Raw genomic sequence first — 14,742 nt, 5'->3', positions numbered from 1 at the left:
AATTTCACATCCCTCCAGCCTCTCGTGTGTTCCTTCTTTCCGTTAGCTCAGCCTTGACCGGCTCGCAAATAGAATCAATTAAGGCAACGGCGTCTGGTTTCCCTCCGAGCGCCCAAGGCGCGCGCGCGCTCTCTTCCGACGGCGGGGGTGGGTGGGAAGGAGAGAGAAGAAAAGAGAGAGAAAAAGAAAAGAAGAAAGAAAGAAAGCCCCGCCAAGCGAAAGGGACGAAGGAGCCTGACTACAATATATTTATTTTTGTGTTGGGGAAGGACGTCGGGGTTGTTTCCTAGCCGCCTCCTCGTTTCTTTCGCTGACGATGTCCGAGCCAGAGGAAGGGAGTGAGTTTGGCTACATAGTGGATCTGCTGGAAAAAGGCAAGGTAAGGCGACGAAACCCCGATTCCTCTTCTTTCCGAGTCGGGAACCTTGCAGTCACTCCCCCTTGCAAAGGCGGGACTGGGCGCGCGCCTTTCTTGCTGCTCCGGCCGGGATCGGGCGCAATTGTTTATTTCCTTCCAGTTTGCAATGTGCGGCGGCAGCGGCAGGACTTGCCGAGTTGTTCCCTCTGTATCCCCCCCCCCCCCGAGGCTGGGAATACAACCCGAGAGGAGGACGGGCGGTTTGTCTGGGTGCAAAAGACCGACTTGTTCCTCGTTGTCGCTTTTGTCTTCTTTTTTTTGCCGGGCTGCAAGCGGGCGATTTGCATTTGCAAGGGGGCTGGCAGTGGGCGGTGGAACCGGGCGGGCGTGGCAGGCGAAAGGGGAGCGACCGCGGGTCCCGTGCAAAGCGAGGGGATCAAGCGAGGCCGCGCTGCTCCCTGGGGCAACAGGTTGGGCGCTGCCAAGGAATCGATAAGCCGCCAGACTGCAGCCAAGCCCCGGCTCGTCTCCCTCCTGCGCCCCGCTCGGCCCAGCCGGGGACTAGACGCGCGGTGGCGCCTTGAAAGCCAAGGGAAAGGATCCGGCCAGTCGAGTTCCTTTATAGATATGGAGATATTTGCATAAAATAACCTGGCGGATATATGCACCAGGAGCAATTTCCAAAGTGTGTGTGTGTGTATTTGTGTGTGTGGAGCTTTGCTAATCTGTTGGAGTAGAGGTCTTGTGGCACTGGCTGAAGCCTTTTCGCTCACGGAGTTTATTCCATAAGAAAATGTGTTCTGTCTTTAAGGCAGCCTTTCCCCACGTGGCGCCCTCTAGAGGCATTTACACATTTGTCGACTTGCCACCCCGTTTTCCATTTTTTAAAAAAATATTTACCCCCCATTTCTGCACCCTTCTATCTCTTATACCATAACAATACTATAATCTCGAATCCCATCTGTTGCTTATAGTTCAAATCCTGTTCCCGAGTTCATCATATTAGAGTACAGTGGTACTTCGGGTTACATACGCTTCAGGTTACAGACTCCGCTAACCAAGAAATGGTGCTTCAGGGTAAGAACTTTGCCTCAGGATGAGAACAGAAATCGTGCTCCCGTGGCACAGCAGCAGCAGGAGGCCCCATCAGCTAAAGTGGTGCTTCAGGTTAAGAACAGTTTCATGTTAAGAACGGACCTCGGGGTGGCGCTGTTGGTTAAACCACTGAGGCTAGGACTTGCCGATCAGAAGGTCAGCGGTTCGAATCCCCGCAACGGGGTGAGCTCCCGTTGCTTGGTCCCTGCTCCTGCCAACCTAGCAGTTCGAAAGCACGTCAAAGTGCAAGTAGATAAATAGGTACCACTCCGGTGGGAAGGTAAATTGTGTTTCCGTGCGGCTTAGTCATGCTGGCCACATGACCCGGAAGCTGTATGCTGGCTCCCTCGGCCAATAAAGTGAGATGAGCGCTGCAACCCCAGAGTCAGTCACAACTGGACCTAATGGTCAGGGGTCCCTTTACCTTTGCCACTGTATTTAAGTAGTCCGGGGGGAAAGGCTTCCATTCGTCTGCCAAACAACCATCGTTAGGGTCTCTTATTTTGGCTGTTAACTTTGCCAATTCCGAATAGTCCATAGGCTATAATTCTCAACATGCTTGGCCCTTTGGCCATGCCAACAAGTTGATGGGATTTGTGGTGCAAAATATATGGAGGGCACTGGTTGGGGAAGGCTGCTTTAAAGTGTACCAAACTCTCTGTTATATCCAGAGCCAGCCCAAGACATTTTGCTGTTGTCAAAACGACCAGTGCTGCCCCTGCCCCCACGATGCACACCATGCAGACATGGGCCCCCTCTCTCCACTGTAGCAGCCACACTACCACCAGCCCGGTCACTGCAACTGTACCCTCACCTGTGGATGCAGTGATGAGAGTGAAGCCCTGGTGGGGCTGGCAGTGGTCCGATGGCAAGGGTTGGATCCGCCGCCTGAGGCGGAAGGCTTCAACTCGCCTCATGCATGGGTCAGATTTGGAGGTGGAGACAACCTGAAAAGCGGATAAGAACATATCTTCATAATAAGATCTTCATTGGCTCCCAGTACGTTTCTGAGCACAATTCAAAGTGTTGGTGCTGACCTTTAAAGCCCTAAATGGCCCTGGTCCTGTATACCTGAAGGAGCGTCTCCACCCCCATCATTCAGCCCGGACACTGAGGTCCAGCGCCGAGAACCTTCTGGCGGTTCCCTCGCTGCGAGAAGTGAGGTTACAGGGAACCAGGCAGAGGGCCTTCTTGGTAGTGGCACCCAGATGGGTGGGGTATAAATAATAAATTATTATTATTAATATAATTGAACAATTCAGTTGTTGCCAACTCACAGGGTTAGTATGAACCCCGCATCCCTGAGAATAAGCCACTTAGTTTATGCTGCAGAGGTATAGACTGGGGTTCAGAGAAAAGCAGACCACTTGGATCTATTTGAGAGAGAAATCTGGGTGCCAGGTCTGCTCTCTTGTACTGGGAAGGCTTTGGTCAGAGAAAAGTGTCAAGGAAGGTGGCTGCTGTCTCTAGAGTCTTGGTTTCTAGTACAATGGTACCTTGGTAGTCAAACAGCTTGGCTCCTGCACAAATTGACTCCCAATTGCCACAAACCCGGAAGTGAGTGTTCCGGTTTGCGAACGTTTTTCACGGGCGATGCGGCTTCTGATTGAGTCAGGAAGCTCCTGCAGCCAATCGGAAGCTGTGCCTTGGTTTTCGAATTGTTTTGGGAGTCGAACGGACTCCCAGAACGGATTAAATTCAAGAACCAAGGTACCGCTGTATTTTCTCCAGCACCCCAGAATTATCTCATCTGAGGGGGTGGTGGAGGAAACAGCAGCGATTACTGGATAGTTTTGGGGTGGGAGCGGCCTACCTTTCAATATGGTTGTTGTGCGAGGAAGGTTGCAAGCAGCTTCTCCTAGCCTCTCTCTTCCATTACTGGGGCTATTGGGGTGTTAGCTACTCAGTGGCGTAGCGTGGGGGGTGCAGGGGGGGCCGGTCGCACCGGTCGCAACATCTGGGGGGGCGTGCTCGCCGCCTCCGGAGTCGCCGAAGAGCCTCGGGCGCAGGCTGTAGCAGAGCCCCATGTCCCGCGGAACCGATGAGCTGTGCGCGCGTCCGGGCTGAAGGCGTCCAGCAGGCAGCGGCTCTCAGCGCTTGCCGCGGTCCCCGCGCGTCAGGGCCGCGGAGGGCGCGCCAGGCAGCCCCTCCTCACAGTCCCGCTGCCGCTGCCGCTGCTGCAGCTGCTGGGCCATGTTGCATTTTCCTCGCCTCTCTGCCCTCCTCCTCCTCCGGGCAAGCGGCGTCGTTTGGGCGGCAGCGCCAGCGGCAACTCGCCTCAGATCACCTGACACGGACCCGCTGCTGCCGTGGCTACCTTACCGTAAATACCCCAGCCCTGGCAGCAGCAAGAAGAAGCTGGCGGCAGCGGCGGCAGGTTAGGGGTTAGGGGGCGCAAATTACTTGCCTTGCCCCGGGTTAGGGGACACAAATTACTTGCCTTGCCCCGGGTGCTGACAACCCACGCTACGCCGCTGTAGCTACTGCATGGTTTCTTCACGTTCCCTGCTAGTCAGAGCCTGTTCTGTGCTTTTCATGCATTCAAGGGGAACTTCTCTGTTTGGAGGGACTGGACTGTTAAAAGTGACAAATCAGCATGAGGTAACTTGCGCTAACCCACTAGCTGCTTTCTCCTGGGCCCATACTTGATTCCTCTGTTCTAAAGTGTTGATGGTGACTTCTGGGATTAAATTAGAATTAAGCAGCAATAGATGTAGTTTATGTTGAGAATAAGTTAATTTGAACATGTCTGGGGTGGAGGTTGACAGAGAATATTCCTTAGCCCGAAGCAAACATTATTTAAATAAATCTTAGCTGGCTGAATTCTGATTAGGTTAGGAAGAGAAATTGGAACCCTTCTGCTCAGTAATTTGATTACTGCAAACTCAAGACCCACGCTAGCTAAGAGCTTTTGGCAAAGGGGCAAAGCTTCTAAGCAAGGAGGAGTCTATATTTGATCACATAATCAGAGTTGGAAGGAACTCTGAGGGTCATCTAGTCCACCCCCTGCAATGCAGGAATATGCAGCTGTTCCTCTCGGGGGTCGAACCTGCAACCTTGGCATTATCAGCACTATTTGAGCTATCCAGCTGTATTGTGTGTGCCCCCTTTCAAATCTGACTGGCTGGTTAAGTGCAGTCAAAGGCAAAACAAAAACCAAAAACAAGTCAAAGTACAGTGGTACCTTGGTTTGCATACGTCTTGGTTTGCATATGTTTTGGATTACAAACACATCAAACCTGGAAGCACGTGTCCTGGTTTGCAACTTTTTTTTAATTACAACCCCTTTTTTTTTTTTGAATTACGAACAATGTTTTTTTGGAGACCCCATTGGCGAAAGCGCGCCTTGGGTTACAACCTGTTTTGGTTTACAAATGGACCTCCGGAACGGATTATGGTTGTAAATCAAGGTACCACTGTATTGCATAACACAGGGGTTGCCACCCTTTTAGGGCACATTTGTATAAAGCTACGCGGGTGGCGCTGTGGGTTAAACCACAGAGCCTAGGACTTGCTGATCAGAAGGTTGGCGGTTCGAATCCCCGTGACGGGGTGAGCTCCCATTGCTCGGTCCCTGCTCCTGCCAACCTAGCAGTTCGAAAGCACGTCAAAGTGCAAGTAGATAAATAGGTACCACTCCAGCGGGAAGGTAAACGACGTTTCCATGCGCTGCTCTGGTTCACCAGAAGCGGCTTAGTCATGCTGGCCACATGACCCAGAAGCTGTACGCCGGCTCCCTCGGCCAATAAAGCGAGAGGAGCGCCGCAACCCCAGAGTCTGCCACAACTAGACCTAACAGTCAGGGGTCCCTTTACCTTTACTAGTGAGGAACTCAAACAATATCATTGTTCTTCCTGTGTGTGGCAGTTATTCTGTCCGTGATATTTCTTCCTGTCCTTGTAAAATGTTATGTCTATCTTTTCCTCGTTGTTGCTGTTCTCCATCATGCCTTGGACAGAGCTAATAATCCCATTGTTGTTTCAGAAATTTCTCAGTTGCTCCGACATTTGTAAACCAGAGGGGTTGTCATGGGCACAACAAGCATGATACAGCTCTCTCGCATCCCAGCTGTAACACCCACCCACCCACCCCAAATTACCTTCTGTGCTGCAATGAGGCTTGAAGAAAAGTCTTCTGTATGCTACGGAAGGCTTCTTTCAAGTGTAATTTCAGCAGGAGGGCAGGATGTGACCCTCTGGGTGCTTGGAAGGGACACATACATGCTCACAAGCAGCATGTTGATGACCCATAGCACAATTTGTGAAGCGCCCTTGAGACAATACCATTTATTGAGCAAGATTACGTTTACAAAGTTTCTGTTGATAAAGATGATTCTGCTCAAAAACCTATCAGTCCTAACGCTTCCCTGAACACAGCTTGATTTCCACAGAATATGAGGTAAAAAGGGTGTGTTGGACACAGCAGAAACGCTGTTGATTTAAAACTTTTCTGGCTGGCTAAATTTTCTGCTATTTTCATGCCTACAAATTCGTCTTAGCCTGCGGAGGAGTTGTGTATAAGTTTTGTTAGCGCTTACCACTCCCAATGGAAGTTAATTATGGCTATCATGAGGATTAGTGTATGCATAAGCAATAGTCCCATGTTGCTAAGTGACACTCCTAAAAATAATTTCTCATTCTGTGGCAACAGATAGGGAATATGTTAGGGAAAAGTTGTCATCTTTCAGGAAATGATTTGTAAATGGAGCTCCAGGGGGGAAACTGAGGGTGTTTGCATCTTCTTCACACTCTGAAAACCAAACTCCTCCTAGTGTGATATCACCTGTTATAGTAACTTGGGTTTTCTCTCTTCGCTGCTTCACAAAGTGTGCAACCAGCAGCCTATAAAACCTGGGGGAATTGAAGTTGCTTTCAATACTTTGCTGCCGCATCAATGCCCCTGAATCTGTTCTTGCTCCTATTGCTTGGCCAGCGAAGGGACTCAACCTGTGGCCCTATTAACTCCTTTTAACCCTGACCATTGGCTATACTGGTGGGGCTGATGGAACTTGAGAGTCCGGCAACATCTCCAGGGCCCACCCCTGAACCAAACATTTATTGTTGAGGCTCAACCACATCCACTGAGGCTCTCCATCATTCCCAAAGGGTGTGTTTGTCCTATGAGGGCATTCTGTGCCCTCTTCTACACTAGTTCTGCTGACTCTAGTGAAGCGTAGGTGTCCTAGCGAATGGACTCGCCTTGGTGCAGTGGTGTGTGGTCAGTAGACTAAGGGGACTAGGCAAGTCCTCTAAATGTTCCTGGTAAATTAAAGTATTAAAGCTTGGTGCCTCCTTCCCAAAGTCTGGGAAACCTGTGCCCAGCTTAGGGAGGGGGGCGCGATGCTTATGCACATAGAATAAGGACATCGTGAGGTCAGCTTCCCCCCCATTGCCCCCATAAGCTGGTTCCTCTGGCCCTAACTGACCCCTACGCCACTGCTGGTGAGAATGTGAAAAATGGCAGCACCGCATCCCAGTCTAAAAAGCGGTTGAAGCATTTCCCCCTGCCCAGTTTAATGAACAAAGTCCATTGGTAATTGTTTGGTAATTGCTCCTTTAGTAATTACATTTTTAAAAATGAAGTTTTTTGTGGGGGGAGCCCTTTGAACATCCTCTTAAACATGCCTCAACTGCACAAATTCATGTAAAAGAGGCAGCAAGGCAGCAGGAGAGACTGTAACTAAATGGGAATGAAGCTCTCAGCTAAAATAACCAAAGTGATTTCATTTCAAGGTAGCATAATGATACTGCTGACATTAATTTCTTTGATATTTGTGTGCACTGTTACAATCTGGCTCTATATATCTTGTCGTCTCTGTGTCCCGCTCTGAGTTGTCTGTCCATTGTCTAAAAGTCTAGGCTTTCGGATCAAGGGATTGTAGTAGATGGTGGTACTCTGTAGAGCAGGGGTCCCCAAACTTGGGTCTTCAGCTGTTTTTGGACTGCAAGCCCATTGTCCCAGACCACTGGTCCTGCTAGCTAGGGATGATGGGAGTTGGAGTCCAAAAACAGCTGGATACCCAAGTTTGGGGAACCCTGCTGTAGAGAAACTAAGACCCAAAATAAAAGACAAGCAAGGTCTTGCTTCATGTTGGAGAGAACATGTCTCTGATCGGCAGCTGCTTTGAAGCCTTAGTTTTTTGATGTTAGTCTTCAATATGAATTGTGGCTAAGAGGGCTAAGGGAGAAACCACTTCCTCAGCTTATTCATAAAGTAAACTTGCAGGAAAAAAAAGTTTGCTTGTCTGGAATGTTATTTAAAATTAATGCTGCTCTTTGTGTTGCAGCAGGAGTTTAAAATGCACACCATATGATATGCACTGTCTTGTGGAATGACAGCTCATATTCCGGTGCACTTCAGGATAGAGTGCTTAACTTTGCAGCATAGAGAGCAAAAGAAAAGTTTTGCATAATGTTACCAGCAAAAATGCAGCATATTTCATTTATTATTATTATTATTATTATTATTATTATTATTATTATTTGGTAACTAAGATTTTACACCCACAAGAAAATTCTGTCCACTTCTGCAGGAGAGAGAAGCTGCTTCCAAGTTTTCCATATCAAGATTGGGCATGAGTTTATGGGGTTATGATTCCGGAAGTAAAACTCTTGACAAAATATTTTATTTAGGGCATGTGTTAAGCACAAGCCTAACTCTATCCAGTAGGAACCAGAAACAACAGTAGCAGAGAAGCTGAAAAAAAGTTGTTTCAAATACAGGAAGCTTGGTTAAGGCTTCTGGGCTATAACAGCTTCCCCAGTATTATGCAATCAATTTAAATATTTTTAGCGGACGTATTGCGAAATGTTGATTCCAAATTATTTTAGCAACTTCATATTAGAGAAATAGGATGTATTCTAAAATACTTGTGTACTTGTGAGGTTCTTGAACAAACAAGGGTAATAAACAAAGGAGCATAGTAAACTGGCTACAAATAGAAATGATGTTTACTCCCAATTCTCTGATGACATTTAGATTAATATTTCAAAATCCAGCTGAATATATGAATGCAGAATCTCTTCCTGAGTGAAAGTCAGAGACGCAAGATAGAGATTTCCCCCCTTCAGACTTATGTCAAAATGGAAAGTTTATTTATCAAAGGCATTTTAAATAATTTCTTGCTTACTCTTTGTGACAAAATAATATATCCAAAAATATAATAAAATAAAATAATATATCAAAATAAATATATTGCCTGACAGTAGATCTTGCATTTTTTTCCTCATGAACCAACACAGCTACCTTTGCTTATTGTTCCTGTAAATAATTAAGTTATAGATACAGCTCTCTTCAAGAACTTCGCAAGAATCCCTTTTCCCCTCAAATGGCTAGTGTCCTGAGACTTTTGAGTAAAGATGGGCAGATTGTGCTGTCTGTGTGTCTTCTGCCCTGGATGGAGTGTGTATTCTGTGGTTTCCTGTGTCTTCTTACGCCAGCCTTCCCTTCCCCCAAGAGATATAAATGCTGCTCTTAATGTAATCATTACAACAGAACAATCAGTGTATGTCTCCAGGACCTTTGCTGAATCAGAATTGCTTTGTCGAATCCCAATGGAAATTAGATGTGTGCGTCCAGGGTGGGGGTGGGAGCTGAACTTTAGCCTGCAGTTCTGTATATCTATTTTCACCTCTGAGTAAGCCCCATTGACCTCGGAGGGGCTTCTTTCTATTTGTAGGATTGCACTATTCATTGTATTCTTAAAGCTTTTGCGAGATTGTATTGACCTCACTGGTTTTACAGCTGCTGCTCTGATATTTTGTATTATTTTGGGGGGAGGGGTTATTGTACAGTGGTACCTTGGTTCTTGAACTTAATCTGTTCCGGGAGACCGTTCGATTCCCAAAACGGTTCGAAAGACAAGGTGCAGCTTCCGATTGGCTGCAGGAGCTTCTTGCACTCAATTGGAAGCCATGGAAAGCTGCACTGGACGTTCGGCTTCCAAAAAATGTTCGCAAACCGGAACACTCACTTCCAGGTTTGCTGCATTCGGGAGCTGATTTGTTTGGGAGCCAAGCCGTTTGAGTACCAAGGTACCACTGTACTTGTTCTGCTATTCTAAATTACTGTATACATCTTCCTGGGAGTCTTGTGCTGAAAGGTGGTGTTATTTATCCCTTCATAACAATTTGCTGTGGACTGGAAGATCAACCTGCTGATTAAAACCCTGAATTGGTTTCAAATATGACACTAAACAATAGACAATAGAAATATTCCGTCAAAATGCAACCCAAGGATGGTGCCTTTGTTCTTCTTAGGGAAGATTTGTGGATGCTTTGTTCTCCTGGAGCAAAACAGGATAATTGACTATCTGGAGCATATGAGAACAAGAAAAGAATTTGTAACTACTTGGCTTGTGCTTAGTCTTTCTGCTGAGATAATAATGGATTGCCAAACTTTTCAAGGTATTATATTACAAGTAGCTTTGAAATTTAAATTATATTACTGCTGAAACAGTTAAGAAGAGCAGATACTTACACAATAGCCCTGGTCCTAGGTGGTTTAAAATATGCTTCTGTTACCTATGAAAGTAAAATGACCTTTAATTCATTGCAGTTTTAACCTGCTTAGTAGAGCAAGATAATTGAGCTCCTTAAATCCAAAACAAACAAACAAACATATCAACAGGTTAATCCCTTTGATCTGTTAGTGACAGGACTGAGCAAGCAGTTTTTCACAAAGGAGTTTTGACAATAACAAAAGTTGGGAGGGACCGCAAAGAAATCTGCCAGTTTTATAATGAATCTACTTTGTGCCTGTGTGCGTGCAAAAGCAGCTATTGTTGCCTTGTGGTCAGTGAATGGATAGATACTGGTTGTGTTAGTCTCAAGCAGCGTTTGTGCACCCACCCACCCTGCAGTCTAAGAAAGACTTGTTTTTAATGGTCCCTAACAACTGAGCAATGATTCTATATCTATTAATTGTTGCTGTTAACCTTGAATATTATTGGTAGCACAGCAAAGACTAATAAGTGGCATATGGTATCTATGGGTACTACTTATGTACTATGAGAGCCAGCGTGCTGTAGTGGTTAAGAGCGGTGGACTTGTAATCTGGTGAACCGGATTCGCTTCCCCGCTCCTCCACATGCAGCTGCTGGGTGACCTTGGGCCAATCACACTTCTTTGAAGTCTCTCAGCCCCACTCACCTCACAGAGTGTTTGTTGTGGGGGAGGAAGGGAAAGGAGAATGTTAGCCGCTTTGAGACTCCTTCGGGTAGTGATAAAGTGGGATATCAAATCCAAACTCTTCTTCTCTTCTATGAAATAATCCCACTGGAATACTCTGGCTATTGGAATACTCTAGCATTCTCAAACTTCTTGCAAGTTTACAAGTAAGACTATATATGCACCAGATTTTTGGGGAATGGGCTGCTTGTTTTTCTTGAAATTAGCCATAAACTAATTCATTTTTGCATATGAAAGATTAAAACTTTGTGGCTTAATGTGGAAAGTCTTCCCCCCCCCCCCAGCCTCTTCAGCCTCCTCCCCCATTTTTTTGAAGCAGTGGTGACTAATTTCATTCTTCTGAGACAGAACATGTCTCTGGAGCCAGTAATATTTTTAGTTCATCTCTTTATATGTATGTAAACTTTCAAAAACAAACACAGTGCTGGACAGGGAGCTTTGCCAAACAGACAAAATGTTAATAAGAAAGTTGAAGTGCTTTGTTGCAGTGTGGAAAATATCAAAAACTGCGCTATCTCTTGTGACCCTAAACAATGTATTTTTAAAAATCATCGTCCTGTGGTCTGGGTAGGAATTGCAAAGCAATGGTGGAATCAAGTGCCCCTACAAACTTAAATACTTAACGGAGCAGGCCCTGATTGAGTGGGGCAAGGAGGGGCATTTGCCTCAGGCGGCAGTTTGTGGGCGGCAGCAAAAACAGCATCCTGTTCTAATAGGCAGAACCCAGCTGGAATGTCGCTGAGCATGTATTGCAGGCCAATGGAGTGACACTCTCACACGCTGTAGTCCTCTTTCACTTTCTTGCTGAAGCAGAGCAGGAACGTAAAGGGGAAGTGAGAGGGTGGCTGGTGCTTAAAAGCGGTGGGCTGCCCCCTGCCACGATGAGGATGCCAGGCATGCAGCCTTTAATGTCTGCCATGCAGGAGGTAGCCGCCCCTTCTACCACCTGGGTCACAAAAACGTCCCACAGCCTGACACTTGTCCCTCCCAGCATCTGTCCTGTCAGGATTCCCACAAGCTCAACTGTCTTGCCCTTTTCTGATCTGTGAAAAATGCAAAAACGATGAAGGGGAGAAAGAGTTTCTGCCTTTGCCCACCCCACTTTGCTGCTGCTGCTGGCAGCCCTGGCCACTGCTGCTGCAGCTTCTTGCCTTCCTGTTCCTCTTTTATGAAAGCCTGCATCTCCAGCCCTCCCCTTCTATGCTTCTTTCAGGGGCAGACGGTGGAGGGCAGCTATGCAGAGCTTTGCTCCTTAAGGCAAAATTTGTAGATCCAGTGCGGCCAAGGAGCGTGAACAATCTGAATAGTTGTAGAAGGAAAAGAGAAAACTGGCAAAGGAAAATGCAACGCTATCAAAACAATGAATTCCATAAAGAAATGTCTAAGTCAAGATGAGTAGTCAAGTCCGCTTTGTGTTCAGACTCTAATTCAACATGCTTTAATTAAGCCTTTCCGAAAAATGTGAGTCAAATACAATGGCTCTCAGTCTAAAAAGAAAATCTAGCCAATGTGATTTTAGAAGCTGGACCCTATGGAAGCACAGATGGTATTTCCTTCTCCTCCTCCTGATGGAGAGATTCCGTTTGCTGGATGTAGATAAAAGAGGTCTGCTGCCTAGTTTCAGATAGAGTTCCCTGAGTTTGTTTCCCTCTGTTCTGAATGGTTAATGATAGCTTAAGAATTAATCTAATTGAACTGACAGTGATAGAAACAGACAAATACAGCCCATTTGCTCTTCATCCTCCTCTTTTTGGGCTCTCTGATGTTGGTAGCACTGCAAAACTATGTATGTTTACTTAGAGGCAGTTCACTAGATACAGTAGGGATCATTCCCCGGGAAGCATTGTTGAGAATACAGTCTTATCAATCTTAGGTTTGTGTGACTCACTTGAACCAACTCATTACTCTTGTGCAGACACAGCACAAACTGTTAATAAGGTGATTTAAAAAGCTTCACCTTTGCCTCCATGGTTCCATGATCATTCTTTTGTGCCTGGAAAACGGGCTTGCCAAAATAATTTGACTTCATTTGCAGAGGAACTACAGCAAAGATAACCCGCCACCTGGGATGTATTGTCTTGAATGAAGGGGAAGAATCCCCATTGCCCCTAAGGCAACCGAGCCCTTGTGGTGCTTTCCAGCCAAGCAAAGTCGATGGCTCACCATGCCCAGAAGCACCCATTTTGCATGGGGCTTTCAGGGCTGCGCCGATTTTCCCAAAGCCCAAACACTACAACACCCTCCCCCTTGCAAGTTCCAAGCCTAGAGGCGGGACTCTCCTGGGCCCCTAAACCATTCCGGGCTTCCCTTTACTGTAGTAGTAACGATTGCAGCTCAGTTCACGTTTATATATCGCTTTTATATGTATATCACGTTTATATATCGCAAAGCAACCTGAAAGCAGTTTATGTGGCTTGAAAAGCTCCAGCCCCCTCTGTGTCCCAGCTCAGCTCCCTTGCAGTCAACCCAGCTGCACGTGGCGTCAACTCAACAGGTGAAGAAGCAGCCCTCCCTGCTGCAACTCAAGGCCGGGGAGAAGCAAGACTGGCCGGCATCTTGCTTGGGCTACGAGTCGCGTGTGCGCGTGCGTTTGGTGATTTGAGAGCAAGAAAGAGCGAACAAGCAACTTTTCTCCGGAGTGAACGTGATTCTGGCACTTGTTTTTGCGAAAGGGGACAGACGGGGCGGGCCGTAGCTCGCTTCCCCTTTCCCGCCACACATTTGGCGCTTGTGTGTGTGTGTACGCGTGTACACGTGTCGTCCCCGCCCAGCCTGCTTCATTTCCCCTCTCAAGGAGTAAAGTCTCTCCGCCGCCAAGCCGCCTCACGGCTGAGGTGGCCAACAAAGGTGCCAGGTGCCGCCCCTCCCACATTGTGTCGTGGGCGTGGTTGCCAGGCGGCCCCCGCCGCCGCCCTGCCCCCGCCCCCTCCCGCGCCAGGCCCCGCCCTCTCCCCTCGCGCCCCGCCCTCCAGGCCAGCGCCGGAGTTTCCTCTGGGGGGTAGGCAGCAGTCGGGTGGCAGCTGCTGGGCGCCTCGTAGCTGCTTCGCGCGCGCGCCCCTCTCTCCTCCTCTGTCTTCCTCCCTCGCGCCGCGCGCTCCCCAAAGCGGGGAGGGCGGACCTCGCCGGTCCCGAGAGAGGCAGCGAAGCGAGCAGAGAGAGAAGCAGGCACACGCGCGCGCCGGGCACCCTTCGGGAGCAGCGGAGGCGGCGGGGGGCGGTGGCGTGTCCAGGATGGAAGGGGACCGGCTGGAACCCGCCGTGAGTAGCCCTGAGAGAGGGAGGGAGGGGGGGCACGTATGTATGTGCGCGCGCGTGTGTGTGAGGGAGATTTGCAGGGACTGAGGAGGAAATGCTCTTCCCCAGTTTTAGAGTAGTTGAGCTACCTACCTAGGTGCCTCCCCCAAAGCCATGGGCAAGGGGGGGCCCCCAAAGGGACAGCTGCCCTTCTACCCCCAAATCAAGTGAATAAATAAAAAATACTTAGGTTCTGCCCCCGCCCTAATATGAATCCTGCCCCCCACCCCACGACATAAACCCCAGCTACGGCCACGTGCCTTGCTTCTTGATCAGGGGTGCCAACTTGAATAAAACATGGGGGGTAGGTATGACCTGCATAATCCATCACAAGACACAGCGCATACTATTTAAAAGGGAATAATGACCATTAACCTGGGGGGGGGGAAGTGCTCCCATCAAATATTTTATTTGAGGTGGGGCTGGAGGGATCTAGGCCCCTCGGAGTTGTGTTGGGTCCTCTGCTCTTGATGCAGGAGGAGAAGCCCACTCCTCAGGTGGAGTCGTATTTTGTCAAGCGAATCTCTTCCTTGTCTCCTTTTAGTGCTTTAGCCTTCCTGGTCTGCCTGCAAAAAGATATCCCAGCCTCCTCCTCTGTCCTCTTTCAGCATTTGCTTTACAGCTGCTGGTTTTGTCATATATATATATATATATTCATTCTCTCCTACGTGGGATGTGACTTCTCCCCCTCCATCTCTTCTTCGATTTGACACGTACAATAAGCAGTACTTGGGTGTGTAACCTTTCGCTATATGTACCGTGCGCCCAGAGCGTTGTGCAAACTCATGCTTGCTGCAGTTGACGGCT

The 14,742-nt window shown here is 48.0% G+C and overlaps 1 protein-coding gene across 8 annotated transcripts in view; it reads left to right on the top strand.

The window, feature by feature from the left end:
- The first annotated feature begins 237 nt into the window (after positions 1–237).
- Positions 238–14,742, top strand: part of TRIM36 (tripartite motif containing 36) — a 50,703-nt gene continuing 36,198 nt past the window's right edge. For 4 of the 8 annotated variants that reach the window (XM_083576801.1, XM_083576797.1, XM_083576800.1 and 1 more), the window contains exon 1: positions 13,603–13,899. In XM_083576801.1, coding sequence (XP_083432927.1) covers positions 13,873–13,899 — 27 coding nt within the window. In that variant the 5' untranslated portion in view covers positions 13,603–13,872. Of the gene's footprint in view, positions 380–13,602; positions 13,900–14,742 lie in introns of those variants that run through there. The other 4 variants (XM_083576799.1, XM_083576795.1, XM_083576794.1 and 1 more) reach the window with 3 other exon arrangements.

This window comes from Podarcis filfolensis (assembly GCF_964270895.1).
Source record: "Podarcis filfolensis genome assembly, chromosome: 11".
NCBI lineage: Eukaryota > Metazoa > Chordata > Lepidosauria > Squamata > Lacertidae > Podarcis > Podarcis filfolensis.
This window is presented reverse-complemented; position numbering and strand designations above follow the sequence as displayed.